At 40.1% G+C, this 17,464-nt stretch overlaps 1 protein-coding gene across 1 annotated transcript in view; it reads right to left on the bottom strand.

Annotated features, from left to right (window-relative positions):
* col14a1a (collagen, type XIV, alpha 1a) overlaps window positions 1-17,464 on the bottom strand; it is a 127,297-nt gene that overhangs the window by 48,276 nt on the left and 61,557 nt on the right. The window contains exons 25-32 of the mRNA XM_018686105.2: window positions 16,078-16,152; window positions 12,843-12,982; window positions 10,109-10,232; window positions 3,890-4,033; window positions 3,396-3,560; window positions 3,132-3,170; window positions 2,846-2,984; window positions 367-509 (exon numbers count right to left, since the gene is read on the bottom strand). Coding sequence (XP_018541621.1) covers window positions 367-509; window positions 2,846-2,984; window positions 3,132-3,170; window positions 3,396-3,560; window positions 3,890-4,033; window positions 10,109-10,232; window positions 12,843-12,982; window positions 16,078-16,152 — 969 coding nt within the window. The remainder of the gene's footprint in view (window positions 1-366; window positions 510-2,845; window positions 2,985-3,131; window positions 3,171-3,395; window positions 3,561-3,889; window positions 4,034-10,108; window positions 10,233-12,842; window positions 12,983-16,077; window positions 16,153-17,464) is intronic.

The raw sequence follows: 17,464 nt of genomic DNA, 5'->3' as shown, positions 1-17,464 counted from the left end.
CACAGTCTGACACGAACATAGCCAGTGCACCGTGGTCAGTCTTATGAAACCATCACTATTATCATCCCATCTGCTCTGGCTTCATATTAAGTCAAAGAGCTGAGATATCTCTGCATCTTATTAACACTGAGGATACAATGTAAATGAACACTCAAAAATGTAGTTCATACCTCAGCTGTAATTACTTGTTTGTCTCAAGTGTTAAAATCTGCAGAATTATGCACTTTCAAGGTTTATTTGGAGGAGTTGGGAATGCAGGAGCTGCAGCACAAGTGAGTTTGTACTTGTCAAACTGTGATGCAGGTGAGACAAAAAATAAAAATAAAAATACAAAGAAGCTGAAAAACATGGGTGATTCAAACTCACTGTCCAGGATTAGTCCCACCAATGGCTCGTTGGCTTTGTTGAGGATTTCCCACAATGCAAAGGGCTCCTGCGGGGTCTCCGGCAGTAGGCGGAGCATCATTGAAATGGTGTAGTCAGAGGGTAAACCTTCAGGGTGAAGGTACCTGGTACACACATGAAAGAACGGGCACGCACATGCACACACACACACACACACACACAGACAGCAAACTTAGCTGTGCCCTACAGGCATGTATCTACTAGGTGTCTTTTTCAAAGTGTCAGCTGATGTGAATGCTTTTAGAGTGCTTTCGCTGCCTCAGACCGTCTCTGGGTGCCAGCCACTTTTTGATCAGTAAGCCTTGCCTTTTTTCTGTGCAGTTGCCTCCAAGCACTTCAGGTTCAAATCATCTTAGCTTCAACTTTTCAGAGCACTCATCGATGCCACTTTTCACAAACGGAACAATCACAGAAAAGGAAGCTATATAAAGTAAGCTCATATAAAGCACGAAAAAAGCTCCTAAAATGACAACATTGCAGGGGAAAAGACATTATGATAGCACAACTAAAGGTACTGAATGCTCCTGCGAAGTTTTTGTATGCATGGGTTTCATATTTGAAGATTTCCCTCTGGTGCAGTGCTAGGTAAATCTATATGTTTCTGACCTGTATTTGTAATTATCTCTGAGAATGTTTTCCAGCTGCTGTAATACCTGTTAATTACAAGTGGCCATGGTCTAAATCAGCAATTTGAAACCCACTTGAGATGTACAAGATGAACTCTTGAATGAAACCAGAAGACATGACCTTAAAAACTTTAATCTTTTTCAACACTTGGACAAAGTCTAATCAAACTAGATTCTACAATAGCTCCTACAAGTGTTTTGAGGTGGTTCCTCTCACAACAAGCTGAATTATTGACGCTGGTAATTGTGTATTACAAGAACAGAGCGTCTGTTCCATGAGAAACTACAGGGCATAGAATGTGCATTGGGATGTGTGCAGTAAATGTTAATTAGTGCACAGATATGTGTTTTCTTGCTTTTTTTACTGGTGAAATGTGATGAAAAGCTTTAAACGTGACACCGGAGATGCAGTTTTTACAGGTTGTGATTGTTTTGGAATACCATGCTATGACTCAGCTTTGCTGGCCTGAATCTGAAATTGCTTATTTGCTTTTTGTATTAATTGGCAGTAGGAATTACAGGGATAAGTGGACATGGCATTTTTAATATATTACTGCAATAATCTGCTTGCACTCAGCGCTTTCATTACATTTCCTTTTTATTGCAAAAATGCCACGATTTGTCATAACTGCATTTTCTGAAAGTTTTGAAAACAATGAGAGGCTTTCTCAAAGCAGAAATGTTCACGTCTTAATGTCTAATGGGCGCATACACTGTATTTACATGAATTCATCAGATAAATGTATGTCATTTAGAGTCTGGGTACCGCATACAGAAATATTATTCTAATAGTGAAAAATAATTAAACCCAGGTAAAAGGCACAAATTCAACTGTCTTGGTTGTTGGCTCAGGGGACAGGTGCACTGTGTGGAATGTGTAAGATAACATAATAACACAGCCCAGGTGTTATGAGTGGGACTTGAACTCTTGTGAGCTAAAAGATAATCCTAACAAAGATAAAGGGGAAATCTTTGACATGGTAGCTTTCAAGCCTTCATGCTTTTCATGTTAGTTCCCCACTAGTTTGCTATCGGCCAGAAAGTCATTTTCTTTGGCAAGACTGTTGAATAGTTCTGCATCTGCTGCTGGCTGATAATTCAAAAGACCTGTGGTGTTTGTGTCCTGCTGACCACTGACAGTGAACGCTGCCCATGTCCAAGGGAATAAGGGAAAGTCTCTAGTAGGATCAAAATATTAATGCAACACAGAAGTAACAGAAGGTTACATGGTAGTACCAGTTTCTGGTACTAACTTACTTTTTACTTTTACATACCAGTAATTATGTTTATGTTTGCGACTGTTTTAATAAACATGTATAATGATGATTGTTGACTGAACTGAACCATCCTATTTATATATATATTTATATTTGTGCATTCACAATTTGTTCTCAGGTGTATCCCGCAAAACAATTAAACAAATAATCTGAACAGACTGTCACCAACAGCTCTGTCTGTTGTCACTTATTTTTTATGCCAATATAGCTGATCACACTGTGCAGGTTGATCTGTATTTATGCACATGCTGTCAGGTGACCCTGTGAACATAAAATAGTGATGTGACAACAGCCCTGCAATAAATCCTCTCTCCACAGAGGTGAGATGTTCAGTTTTTGTTGAGACTGTTTAAAAAAAAAAGTGTTCAGTGTTACAGACATTTTGGCAGCTGTAGTATGGTGCTGTTGAACTGTACTTTACTCAGGTATTTCTAATATTTTGTCAGCCTCAGTGACAGAAATGGCCAAGTTCATTGTTTCTCAACTAAAACAGAAAGGTGTTTTCATATTTCTCCATCTTACTGTGGTGTTACTCACTTGGTAGGCTGTGACACCATGGCATCACGGTGTAACCTGTAACACGGGAAGCTGTTGAAAGACCCCGGCTCCAGAGAAACTCCAGGTATAATGCTGTACTCCTTCTCCACAAGGCCAAACTTCTCCATCATACGGAAACCTGCATGAGACATTATCATCATTACCTACAATGTCATTATGTTACTGCCATCATTATCATTAGTCCCCCCCATACAGGGGTTCGATACAGTAGATGGACTTGTGAGACTGTTATTGCCTATTTTTCCCCATAATTTGCACCTCTTACCTGCCATTGTGTTACCACTCATCAAAACAGACGGACAAGCTGAAAGACAGAAAAGAGTCTGTTACTTCATCTGTAATATCTGAAATGCTCAACCATTAAATAAATCCTTCTTTCCTTCCATGTCCTTCCACTAACAAGAGTCCTTTCTCAATCTTCTCCCTGCCTCTTTCACCTTGCCTGAATCTCTGTCTGACTTTCCTGACCTCTTCTTCCTCCCGGTTTCTTACCCTCTCTCTGTTTTAAACATAAGGTGGTGTTACTCACTGGCAGTGGCAGCCTCGCAGACAAAGGTAATGAGCTGTTCTTCTATTTTCTTCACAGCATCCAAATCGTCCACAAAAAAGACATGTCTGTCACTGGGCTTGCTGGCGATATTCACCAGCTCTCCGTAGTCTGCGTCCGCAAAGCCGATGGCAAAGATGATATAGCCTGAGAATGGAATTAAACAAGCGGATTTACTATAAGCTTAAAATCTATGGAACAGATTAAATAGACTAATGGAATATGTGGTTTGATTTATGGGTTTCAAACCAATGTTTGAGGAGTCTGATTGCCTATAAAAGTACAATGTGACATACAGTTCATACACCATACAGGAACTTGGAGGTTGAATGGGGTTCTGTCCTCCATCTTGCCTGTACTGTACCAAATAAAATACTGTACATCCAGTGTCAATTAACTATAATTTCCAGATTTTCCCAGGACTTCAACAAACAACAGATCATTCAATTTCTGCGTTTGGTATATGAGATATCCACCCTCCATCTGCATCTCCTTGGACACTTTGTTGACATCATCTTGCGAACGTCCATCAGTCAGGACAACCAGGACCTTAGGAACGCCCCTTCTGGCTCCGGCCTCTGTGGTGAAAATGGACTCTTTCACATGTTTTATGGCCCGACCTGATGGAGGACAGAAAGAAAACACTTAATTTAGAACAACCGCACCAATGGGTTCTATTTTTGAATGTTTAGTACATACACCCATTTATACTAACAGATGTGTTTTTTCTTGGCTTCTTTATTCTTACATAGTTACACTTTTTTCGCATTTTTTTCTTGAAATGCACTAAAGTTCCACTTTTCTTGGCTGATTGACATCAACTGTTTCCAATATACTTCTCAATCATTGGCTCACTCACAGCTGTGTGGCTAGTAATGTCCAGTCATATTATTGCAGATGTATAGCACGGATATAAAACCTGACACCTATCACTGTTATGCTCATGCTCCCTTGTTGATGTAACCAAGATTAAATGTTCGTGTTTGCTTTTTAAGAGGGGTTGCTCTTTCAGCAGAATACTCTGCTGTTTAGATTCATCAACACCAAATATAACTGTATGACCATTTGCTATAATTGGTCAGTTCCTTGGTGTAAGTGTCTCTGACTGACCAATAAAACCTTGGAGAAAATAAATGCTGCCAAGATGTTTACCGTCATTATCTAACTCAAACCATTTTATAAATTTCTGCCAGATTATGTTCATAGTGAAATAAATGTTAATCAATGGCTGCCTTGAAGGAAAAACATACTAAAAAATCAAAAAGGAAACCACGCAGAATGCTTGGGAACATGGCCAGTAGTGATGTACCATATACGTTCATAGTACAAAATTAATAACCACTAGTATGGCCCCTTTACCATAGGTGGTGCTTAGACCCTTTCCACACCACTCTTACTGTAGTACCATCTGAAATGATGCTTCACATATCTATTGGTGCAACACTGTGGAACGAAAGGATAGCATTTTTTCCCCAAGCAAGGCTGGTTACCAACAAATGTTTGGCAGACAAAACTAACTGGAAGTGTGAATCAGCCCATCAACAATCAACAAAAAACAAAAAAATGCCCTCTTCCCCACCTGTTACATGGAGGTGAATGCTGGAGACCTGTGCTACAATTTTAATGTAAGTACTAATTAAAAACATGTATTCCACTGACATTAATAAAACACATTATTGAGCTCATAATTATTACATGACAATGATTGGCCTGAGACTGAAATTCTTCCAGAACCAGATTTTGGTCAAGTGGCAATCAGCATTTAAAATATGTAAGAAAACAGAAAATTTCCTCTGAATTTTAGTAGAATACAAACATGGAGAGATGAGACAAACTAAGATTAAAATGTCACAATCCAGTCTGTAAAAAAAAACATTAGATGAACTTTTAACAGTGTATAGGTCACCTGCTAATGGATTTAATCAGTCAATAAAATCTGTCCAGACAGCTTTAAAAGGTTTTGAGACCCACCCACAACCAGCAAACAAGACAGAGTCAATGCACATTTGTCAGTGGATTTAATGATGCCTTATGTGTATCATTGTGTTGTGTTTCTAGCCTCTCAAGTTTTGTAAAATAAAATTCAAAACAGTGAGTACAGTTTGTTGGCCAGGTGAAATCAACTCTGTAAAAAAGCATTATGCTCATTCATGCTGTATTTATACGACAAATCTATTGATGTATTTGCCTCCAGAGAACTCTTTTGCTACTGATAAGTGAAGTGAACCTGACCTCTGAACAGAGGAAGGATGGTCATTATTGTACCAAGTATGAGGTACAGTCACTTAAAATAACAGTCTAGTCTTCTAGACGTCACACAGACTGTATATATGCAACAACATACACACAGATTTAGTAATTTTGTGCACGTAAACCGATAAGCATAGGCTCCTGATCATCAGCATACATAGGTAGGTCATTTCAATTTAATGCCAATATTTGCATACTGTCCATTCGCATAAATAGTTCATATGGCTCATCTACTCATCTCCACCTGACCTTTTCATAATTACATGGGCAATCCCTGCTATTAATCCTCTCAACTCCTTTTGTCCTTTTGCACTTTCTCCACTCACTCCTTCTTATGTTTTCAAGAGTTTGCCTTAGTTATTAAGAGAGGAGCATCAGGGAGCCTTGTATTAAAAGTAATACCATTCGAAGCAATAAATGGCCAATAAGTTGACTAACCCCTAGCGAGAGTGTTTCACGTAAACATAAAAATGTCTCCCAATTTCTAACCAAAACCCTTAGACCACATCTTCGCCTCCTCCTCCTGCTGTTTTTATTTTTTTCTTTTTTGCACTAAGCTGTCAGTGATGACAAATGATAGAGTGCTTGGCCTGTAAAGTGTTGCATTGTCAGATATCTGCCAGTGATACATCTGTTTCTACACTGTCCTCTGATCGCGCTGGGCAAGACTGGAATTACAGCAGCTAGCCAGGCATGAAGTGAGACATGGGACAGAGCAGAGGAGAGGGGAGATGATTGGAAGGAGGAGCAGGAGGTGGGGCTGAGTGGGTGGGTGAGGATGGAGGAGAAGAGCAAGTACTGTAAAAGGGCACAAAGAGAGTATGGTGGGGGGGTGAAATAGAGGGAAAGGTAAGAGGAAAGGAGAAAATGAAAAAAAGAAAAGACGACAGCATGTATGAGAGGAGGGTGAGAAAAAATGACAACAAAACAAACATGTCAGTGGATGCTGGGTTGAGAAGCCCGTCATCAATCAGCGATCCATCACTTTAATCCATGTCAGTTTGGATTTGTCCTCCTGTCTGGCAACAGTTAAGCAGTTTTCTTGCTGTCACTGAAGAAGGGAAACAATGTGAGAATGTAAAAATAGGTGAAATCATCTCTCCTGTTTTAGCATCCAAAGCCTTGGTGGGTGCAACATAATGAAGTAGGAGACTTTTTCTCCCTGTTCTTTTGTGGCTCCAGGTGAAATCTGTATGACAAGGAAGAGACTGTAATGCTCTCTCTAGGTGATTATGAACTGAGAGAGCTATAAAACCCTCTAATCTCTAGAAAGTTACTGTAGGTTCCTAAGAATGATTTGAAAAGATTTTGGATAATCAAATGCATTGCTGAAAATATACAATAGATTTTGAATAGCCTCTTTATAGTTGGTGAAACTCATTCATAGGCTATTCATACATTCATTCTTGAGCTCATAAAAGACTCATAAACCTCGAAAATTGAGTGAAGGTCTCACACAACTGCATTACTACAGCAGAAACAGGAATAAGTCAATCTGACTGCTGCAGTAAAATCATAGGAAGCAAATCACATCTTGACTAATCTGATGTGTGAATATTGCAGTTATGGATTAAAAGCAACACTAGTTTACATACTGTAAGTAACATGCCTACACACATACAGTACACACACTGGGAAATCAAGCACACCTTTATGTGTGCCCCTAAACACAATTCCTCTATCAGTATGTACCGTACAGTCAGGCAGTGTCAAGGATTTGCATGAAAATCAATCTCAAAAGACACACACACACTCATATACAGTACATACACTACAGGGATAAAGACTATTACAGCAGCAGCTACATTTAATCAATCATTCACCACGCTATTCAGAGGCTCACTAATGCCTTAATGAATAAATGCATAGTGAAAAGCCAAATCCCAGAATATCAGCTTCAGCACCCTGAATCCTCAACATACCCTTCCCTCACACTCTTAGGAGAGGGTACTGACAACGGAAAAAAAGTTGACTGTAGAGTCTTAAAGAAGGCAGCATCATTTACATACTGTTTATAAAATGGGTTATAGAGAAGAGGCTCATGAGTAGAAGTTGGCTCAGGAGGTGAATAAATAGCTGTCCCTTCTCCTCAAGCAGCAACCTCAGTCTGCAGTGCCACTGAGCAAGAAACTGCTGCCGCCACGGTAGCAGCTCTGTGGCTGACTGTCTGAGATGGTGGGGTTAGTGGGAAACTCCCAGACATGCAATGAAGCAGAACTTTCTGAGAATGAATGAACATGAATTCACAAACTGATTCACACAACAATCTCACCCAAAAAAAGAAAAGGAAAACAAACAAAAAAAAAAGTCTGACAAAATCTGTTTTTGACATGTTTGCTTGACCCAGGGGTTTTAGAACAGAGGATGCAAAGTAAGCTAGGCACTTACAGTAAAAACATAACAAGGCATTGAAACTGTGGGGTTTCTTGCTGGCTTCTACACAGATATATCAGCCAGAGGCTAAGGGTTAAAGAGGCAGAAAGCTACAGTCTTTTATTTGAGGGCTTTGGGGGATTTAGACACAGTGAGGGGCCCTGGTAGGGTCTCTACGGAGAATTTGAGGTTTAAGAACGAAAAAAAGGGAATAATTTAGGGTTTGGAGAGTGAAAAAAAACTTTAGGCTGACACACAAGTACTCTACCTCTCAATGGACCAGAGGAGTAAAATGTAAGTGTGGAGGTTTGGGCACAGTCTCTAGCAGTATAAATCTCAGTGATTGTTTGCTTGTAAAGTTAAACATTGTTGCATCATGTTTAAGTGCCATATTCACGTGATGAAACACAGAGGAAGGGAGAATATTAAAACTAAAGCATAAAAAAGGCTCAGTAAACAAACAGGGGAATAATCTCCACCTTCGTCTGAGGCAGCAGCAATGAAAAAACAGACGTGGAAATAAATAATTATTTTGTTTAATAAACTGAAACTATCATACACACTAAAGCATAATCTAAAAATATGTGCTGTGTGGGCTTCTATGGTGGAATAAGGACAGCCCAAAGAATAGGCATTATGTTTGAGCTATTCAGGAAGATTAATTCTATGTGCATGTTATGTGTACATGAGTGGGTGAGAGACAATGAGATAGGGGAGAGAGACACAGAGAAACTGTGAGCCGGTGAGCAGTAGTCTAACCTTGTGAGAGCTAGCTGCCTCCTCTCTCCCTTTGTGTGGGGAAGATGATATTTCATGGTTTATATTCTATTCTGCTGTAGACAGTGCGCACAGGCGCACACACGTGCGCTGCTCTGTCAGCTAAAACAATTGGAAATGGACAGAAGAAAGACAGACAATGAGAAAGTTTAGAGGGAAGAAGAGAGAGCGCTCGAACAGAGGAAGAAGGCGATGTTAAAGATATGGGAAAACAGAAGATGATTAAAAAAAAGGGGACAAAGAAGAGAGGGAAAATGATGGAAAGGAAGATGAAGAGAAAGGAAAGCTAACTTGAGTGAACTGTCACCAAGGCGAGGGAGGTGAGGACAGGGGAGAAGAGGAGACGACAGTGGAAAAAGAGGAGTAAGAAGTGAGGGAGTAAGGGTTAAGTGGGGCGGTGATTGTACAATCAGTGCTGGAGTTGACAGGAAAGCTCAAGGATACAATTAGTCTGAGCAGACACTGAGCTGTGACCCAGACTTTAGGAGAGTTAAAGTGCTCTGAACAACTAGCATTACCTTTAAAGCCACATTAATGCACCAAGGTTACTGACATTCACCCTCTATGTACTAGCACAGCTGGACACTTTCACATGAATTTTACAGAGGATTCACAACCCAAAGTGCTTGTTGCACACCCTGATCCTGAACTAAAAATTTTCCTTTCCGCAATAGTTTGAACAAACATCCTAAAGCAGAGGAAAAATTTCATTTTCATGCCGATATTTCAAATTTCACAACATGCTTTCTTTGAGTTTACTCATCAAGACTGGTTCTGATAAGTTGAGTTCATTTTTGACCTTGGAAACTACAATTGGCAAAAAAAAATCTCACCACAAGGTCCCTTAGTAGCTGCTCTGAGGTTTCTGACTGTGTATCACGCAATCTTCCTCAGAAAATGGGCTTGTGAAAATGTGGATGTAAAAATTTTGGACAAATGATTGAAAGCTCCAGATCAGCTACAAATGGAGCTTGTGGTGAGGTTGTTTTGTAAACAGCCAAGGGTTGATTCCAAGGGTCAAGAATGAACTTTCAATCTCAACAATGGATGAGAAAGGAGGCCTTAAAGTACCCTGAAAATGGAAATTTTAACATCTACTTCTTCCATGACAAATGGGCAAAGGGAGAAAGGTTGAGTAATACAATCAAATGCTCCAGAACAGCTATTAATGGACCCTGTGAGGAGATTGTTTTGGTACATTTAGACTGAGGTATCAAACTGACATCTCAATTTACCTCTCTGGTTGTGCTGTATGAGCTATTACCACATTAATCCCACTAATACACTGCTCTGACCTGTCTTGGTGTTTCCTCCTTTGTATCTGATCCTCTGAATGGCTTCCAGCAGCGCTTCCTTGTTGCCATGGGAACTCAGCTGGAATTCTGTCCGAGCATCGTCGCTGAACTGAGCAATGGCTACCTGAAGAGAGACCGAGAGACAGATAAGTGAAACAAATTCAAAACACATGTCAAATCAAAGTATACAACGTTAAAACTCCCATTTGTCTGAGCCGTGTTGTTTTTAAACTTGCTCTACAGGGATAGTTCACACCTAAAAATTCAAAATCAGTCGTCATCGGCTCACGCTCGTGTCAGTCACAATACCACTGCAGTGTGTTTCTATATTTGAGCGCACAGGTTCGTTTCATCTTCCTCCAATACAAAAAGCAAGACGCCAAATTACTCCAAGCAGCTCAGGCGGTGTTATCTGTGTGTTATGAAGCCAAATTACTGTGCTCTGCGTCCAAATATCTATCTAATACTCTCCCTCATTATCACCTGCAATTTCTGCATTTATTCTCAACAGCAACAACAGTATCAAACAGATGCTACCTTTGTTCGCTGAAGGAAATGCTGTAATTATACAAATTGAGTGTGCTTAAACAGCCCCACAGAGTGAATGCTGTACAGATGGGAAAGTTGAACTGTACATGACACCTGAGAAATGTTAAGGTTTAATAGGCGAAAGCGGTAACGGGTCACAGATTTGACCATTTCTCACCTGGTCAGTGCAGGTGGTCTTTATATTTTTCATTCTGAGCAGATGGGCCAGAAGTTCATGATGTTAAAAAGACAATATTACAGCCTTATTATATGCAAGTCTCCAGGTGAAAATGCACAAATATGTATGTATATATATATATGTGTGTGTGTGTGTGTGTTAACACATATATGTGTGTTAAAACTCCCAAATCAGAGCTATGATCAATCTAATTGCCTTACTCTAAGAGGGGCGAACAACTATCATTACCTCCAGACTGCTAATGGTGCTGTTGTTGGCTCAGGGCTGCCTACATTTACCAGCCAGCTCTCTCTCTACTGTACAGCCAACTCTCTCACATTACAGCCACTGTTTTGCTCTCGGTAGCCTGCTGCCAGAGGGTTATGGGGCACACAGTGAGGGTAGCAAACTGCTTAACAGCAGACATTACACAAATGAAAGAAAAGGGTTTAGCAAGCACCTCTACGGTGTGACAAATGAACCACCTGAGCTCTGCTGACATAGTGGGGTGGGCGAGTGGGGAGGCATGCGGGTGGGAAGCACAAAAAGAATTAGTTCACAATGACAATAGTGAGCTACTGCCCCAAGTTAGAGCCTGGCATTACCTATTGATGAACCTGATACATGAGAAACATTCAGAGGCAGCCGAGATGGTAATAGTTACCGTGGTAACGTGATTTAGTATTATTAGTATATTAAGTTTTAAAAGTATTGCTCATGGTGGATTTTACACTAAGAATCATGCTGATAGTGTATTACTCACTATTTCAACCATTTGATGTTTATTCCAGCTTTTACTGCATCTAGACTTAATTTATTAAGACCACCATTCCTGCCAGAGAAGTAATGTTTTCTGGCACAAGACACAGTGGCAGCAAATGAGTGGAGTTAATCGGACACTGCTCGGCAACAGAGAGGCCTTCCAGAGAGCAAAGATTGACTCACTAGGGGGGTTTAAAGTTCCCTCTTACTTTCCTAAACTTTTATATAGATACGAGGCTGTGGTCATGCTGATTTCTCAGGGCACAGAACAAGAAAATTGGGTGAGATTCGGCTCCACTGCATCCTCGCGGTATCAATTAACACCAATGGCAGCAGCCTTCCTCAAACACCAAATGAGCCAAAAGCATAGGGGTCAAAAGGAGGAGGAGTTTAAAAAAAAAAAAAAAAAGCCAGAGTTTTTATTTCTGTATGTCTGACTTGTACCAGTGGGAATGAAACAAAAAAAAAGGATGAGATGGCTAGCAGGTTACAGAAAGCATGCTGCAGATCTTGACAGAGCCCGGCCGTGCTGATAAATCACACTCCATCCTTTCATTATGGATATACAGCACCCAGTGTCCTTTATTCCATTATCTACTGACTGAAAGTCTAGTTTCAGGGACATTTGAGAGGAAATTAAAACAATTTTTTCTTCCTCCTTCTCTTTTTCTGGGTAGCTGGGGGTGAAATGGGTTACAGCATATGAAAGAGGGTGAGGTGGTTTGGAATATTATGGAACGAAAAGATATTTTAAAGTGAAAAAATATATATATTTTCGCAGCATTTTCTCCCCTGTGACTGGCCTCTTTAGCCACAGATTACACTAAGATATGTGATTTCTTTATTTCATCATTATTATGGTTTTCAGTGTGGCTGTTTTTGGCTAGATCCTCAGCATCTGCTTTACATTGCATTTCCCATGAGCATGCATCTTTCAAGAGGAAAGTGCTATAACAAAGAGAATAAATTAGAGAGAGAGTGAACAAGAATTAAAAGCCTTAGGCACGTTTGTATGTCTGTTGGTTAACTTATGGGACTGTATATACAGTAATTTTCACTAAACACAGACGTTTAGACTACACACAAGAACCACCAGCAGTCATAAATGTGAATACCAGCACTCCAGGGAGACTGTAACACTATTCAGAGTGAGGAGGTCAAGACGGCATTCTAACATTTTCAGTTCTGAAATCTATCCCTGTGTAATGATGCATGTCCTTCCTTTCTGAAGTAAAGTGACCTTGGCGCATATGTCACGTGACTGACCTGGGTGCCGTCTGGTCCAATCAGATCCAGCGATCCCATGGTGCTGTAGAGGAAACGCGTGATCTTCATGAAGTTGTCGTCTCCGATGGACCAGGAGCCGTCTACCAAGAACGCCAAGTCAGCCTTGGCCTCCTTACACACTGGACAGACAAACAGATGGACGTACAGCCAAGAGAGATATGGAGATTTAGCCAACACATCATTTTGTCTCTGCATTTAAAAAGTAATTTCATACAAAATGAAGGTCAGCGAAGGACAAAGCATAAGCTGAATGTTAACTGGCTGTCTAATATATGCAGACTCTGAGTAAATATGCAAAGTATGAAGCTCTGCAAATACACATCCTCTGGAACAGGGTAAATATGCAAAGACTGTGTCTTCAGATTAATCTGCACACTGTAGAGTTTATAAGAATAAAGGTATGACACACACTTTAACTTAGAGTTTCAAACTCTTATTTGACCACAAAAATGTTCAATATCCAATGTGTTGGTGTTTTTGTCTTCTTCCTTCGTAAGCTGCTCATTCATATTTCTGGTCCAGCAGTGACTTTTCCTTCTGCTTTTATTCTTCTCATGTTTCTAAATGACTCCCAGTAGCCTTATCTTTGCTGCTGTAAAGTTGTTTTGTGGTTTTAACAAGTTTTCAAACTCTAAGTCTGCGCTAAATTCCAAAGCCCAGTTCAAGACCATGTCAGCCTGCATAACTTCCTGGAAAAAACATGAACTGTATCTACACTGTTTATGAGGAAAAATGGTTGTAATTCTAAATGCAAGAAAGTATAGGAGAGGAGAGGAGAGGAGAGGAGAGGAGAGGAGGAAATATCAAATGATACAAAAATCTTCTGGTGTTATTGTTTTTCTTCAGAGACAAATGCTTTAATCGTATATTTTTATAGAACTTCATCAGTCAAGTGTTTGTGCTTTTCACAAATGTCAAGTTAAAGGTCGGCTGGAGAATGGTTTGATTAAAAGGTTTTATGTGGCTGATTCTGATGTGATGATAAAAACTTTTTCATTCTGTGTTGTGACCTGTCTTGAACCAACGCTGTCTCCTAAGAATTATGTTTATATACAACTAAACTACAACAGCAAATACATTTTGCAGGAAACGTATCAACTATAGCATTACAGAATCTTTTTATTGTTATGTGTGGGCACTCACAGCACTTAGTTAAGGTTAGGGAAAAGTTGTGATTTCATACAGAAAAAGTTCACAGTGACAGTTTTTATTTACATTCCACCAAAACCACAGTCTCTCCCAAATCTTAACCAAAGTGCTTTTGTTGCCTAAACCTGCCCACAGACAGGACTGTGGATGTGAACCCAGGCCTCTAATCTAATATCTCTGCTTTTGTGCTGCACGTCTTTTTCTCACTTCCCTCTTCCTGTTGCTACTACTGTGTCTTTCTCCTCTTTTGTCTCTTTCTGCCATTTTCCCTCTGCTTTCTGTCTGCAGCCCTATGTCTGCCTGTTTTTCTCATCCTGTCAATCACTTCGTTTCATTCTCTTCCTCTTGTCTTTTTCATTTTTTTGTTGCCTATCTTTCTCCCACTTACAGACAAACACGCACCTTACTTTCTCTTTCCTCTGTCCTGAGTAAAGGTTGCCTGTCATTACGGACGGAGGCATCGGCCTGACAAAGGTCAGAAACTCAGACAGAAATGCTTACAGACGGGCTCAGCAGGTGTGTCGGTTCATGTCTGCGGGTCAGCCTTTAACCTGAGCCCATCAGACAGGAACAGAGGAGGAGGATCGTCTGGGCGGGAGGCGGACGGTCGGACTGTGAACTTATACCCTTTTGTTTCTAATCTTTTTAAGCTTGTCAAGCCTTTTGGAAAAAAAAACCCAAGTGAGAATATTTGACTTGTCTGATCTCACAAGTCATTTACTGTTTACATTCAGGTTTAAAGTACAGTGGAGTTTAATCCTTGGTCTTAAAGTCATTATGATCATTATGATATGTTTGGATTTCCTTCATAAGGACAATTTATTTCATAAGCAGTATAGCTTCCTGAGTAAAGACAATAAGAAATAGTACATACTGTAAATACAAGAGTTGTGTCATTCAGCTGTCAATCAGAGGTGCACCCTGTAGGCTGTAGCCAGGGTGCCTTGTGTATAGATGGTAGCTGGACTGAATATGCTAGGTGCTTAAAAGAGACTGTACTGAAGCTGAAGTTGGATGGGAGCGGTCAGGTTAACTCTGCTAAGCCTGAGGTAATAAGCTAATAAACCAGGATTAGAGTAGTATTACTTTATTTTGGCATCAGACACAGTCCACAGCCTGGGTACGTTTCACACAATAAAGTCGTTGTGGATACAGTAAATGTCTCGTTGACTTCCTGTGGGGCACTTTTCTTTTTTCCCTTTTTGCTTACCTTAAAGTTACGCTCCCTAATTTTATTATAGTGCCCCCCAAATCCCCACATTTCCTTCCAGGTCACTATTTATGTTTTGAAACTAAACACAGTTCACAGTTGTGTAAAGAGCACAGGGTGACATAGCATAGCTACTCTATTAAAAGTAATATACTGTTCCTCTTTCAAAACCATGCCACTTGTGCTGGCTAGTCTGTCTTAAATTTAAGAGCATAAGTACTGCTCCATATACTTTGGTTACATTTCCCTGTGTAGCAATGTCTCAATTAGATTTTTGTTGCCACCAATCCCAATTCAAATCATTTGATGGAAAGTATATGCCAATGCAGATCCGATTTTACACACCAATTTAATGCATCAAAGTTAGCATTTACCCAATTAAAGTAAGATACTTATTTCAAGATACACAAACCACTGAATAACTCCACATTCTGCATCAAAATTTCAGTTGGAATATCACCTGCCTATTTCAAATATACAGTGGAATGGGTGCCAAATAAACCAATTACTCAAAAGAGTAATTTAAATCACAATTCCTCTCAAAAATGTTATCTTCCTTACCTCCACAGAAACAATTGAAATTATTATATATATCTGTTGCATCTGTTATATCTTATCACATATAACAGCTGGTGTATATACAGTGTAATGATTCACAAGTTTGCCTGCACGGTTTTACTTTACAATTACAACAAAAACAATAACAAAAAATTAATTTCAAGACTGATAAAACTTTGGTGTCAGGTGACGACAGTTATCACAAAAAAGCAACCAGAGTACTGTGAAGTTTACCCACATGACTAGAAAAAAATCACATAAGAATGAGTGTGTGTTTGTGTTTAGCGTCTCGCTCACCTTCCTTAGCAGGCGGGATGGTGGGAGGGGGCTCTGTGGTGGGTGGTTCAGTCGGAGCCTGAGTGGGTGCTGGCACTGGACACAGAGACACACACACACACACACACACACACACACACAGACAGACAAACAGGGAAACAAGACAAGGTCATCGATCATGGTGGCAGTGACAAGTGGTACCATCATCAGCTTTATCTGCAGGGCACACATATAAACAAGCGCACGCGCGCACACACACACACACACACACACACACACACACACACACACACACATAGGGTCAATAAGCTGACAACACATGAGAGCAGTAGGCTGTTGCTATCAAGCTGAAAGTTTCCTAATCCTCCTCCTTCCTCCAACAGCTCAGTTACAGTAAAAAAGATTTCTCATCCAATCAGTGTCTACAGCCTATAGGTACATATACCGCTGTTGTGTTTTGTTCTGTATATTTCCATGACCGAGTTACAGCAGTCAACTTCATCTTTCTGCTCTTTCTATAGACCTCTCTTCCCTTCTTCCTCTAAGTTGGGCACAGCAAAGGTGCTATTTTCATCAGTCTAGTATCTGTCTGACCAGAGGCTGTTTTTTCAGACTCAAAAACAGCCCCAGGTTAAGGTATGCCTCAGTGCCAAGCCAATTACTTTCCAGAAAGCCGTGGGTTCTGTCAAACCAGAGTACAGCGAGTAAATCATCTTGGAAACGGTGGCGACTGCCCACAGAAGGGACACATAACTCCACAAAGTAGATAAAATTATCTCAGCAAATGTCTCTTCGGCTTCCATGCTAAAATAATTAGCACATAATGCGTTCGAGTCAATTGTGAACTTTGCTGTTGAGCTTTTTTGCCCGCCAGTACATTGTGGCAAATGTCACTGAACAATAAACACTGGGGACTTTCTGGAGTTTAGGAGTGGTTCATGTTGCTGTTGATGTCATTCTCTCCGTCCTGCTGTTTCCTGTCTTCACTGTCTCTCTCCACACTGTGCCTTCCCAAGAAGTATTTCCATGAGTTTTTAAAAGGTCACAGACAAATGATATCAGTGTATTACTGGACCATGTTTTACAGTAAGTGCATTTACAAATACTGTACTTATATACAATCCTGTGGTAGTTTTACCTTAATTAGTATTTCCATTTTGTACAACTTCCCTCCACTTCACTACATTTGTGTGACAGCAATTCGGCTACTGTGCAGATTTTACATATGAAGGATGAGATCATCTTATAAAATATAATGCATTGTTGTAAAATAAAGTACCCAGCAATATATTAAGTGGTTAAATGATCTACTTCTCCACCAGCTTCAGCATTAAGACTCATCTAATAATGACCCTGTAATATAAGACCTTCATAATAATTTAGCACTCTGCATAATGAACACTTTTAT

This window comes from Lates calcarifer, linkage group LG15 (assembly GCF_001640805.2).
Source record: "Lates calcarifer isolate ASB-BC8 linkage group LG15, TLL_Latcal_v3, whole genome shotgun sequence".
Taxonomy (NCBI): Eukaryota; Metazoa; Chordata; class Actinopteri; family Centropomidae; genus Lates; species Lates calcarifer.
This window is presented reverse-complemented; position numbering and strand designations above follow the sequence as displayed.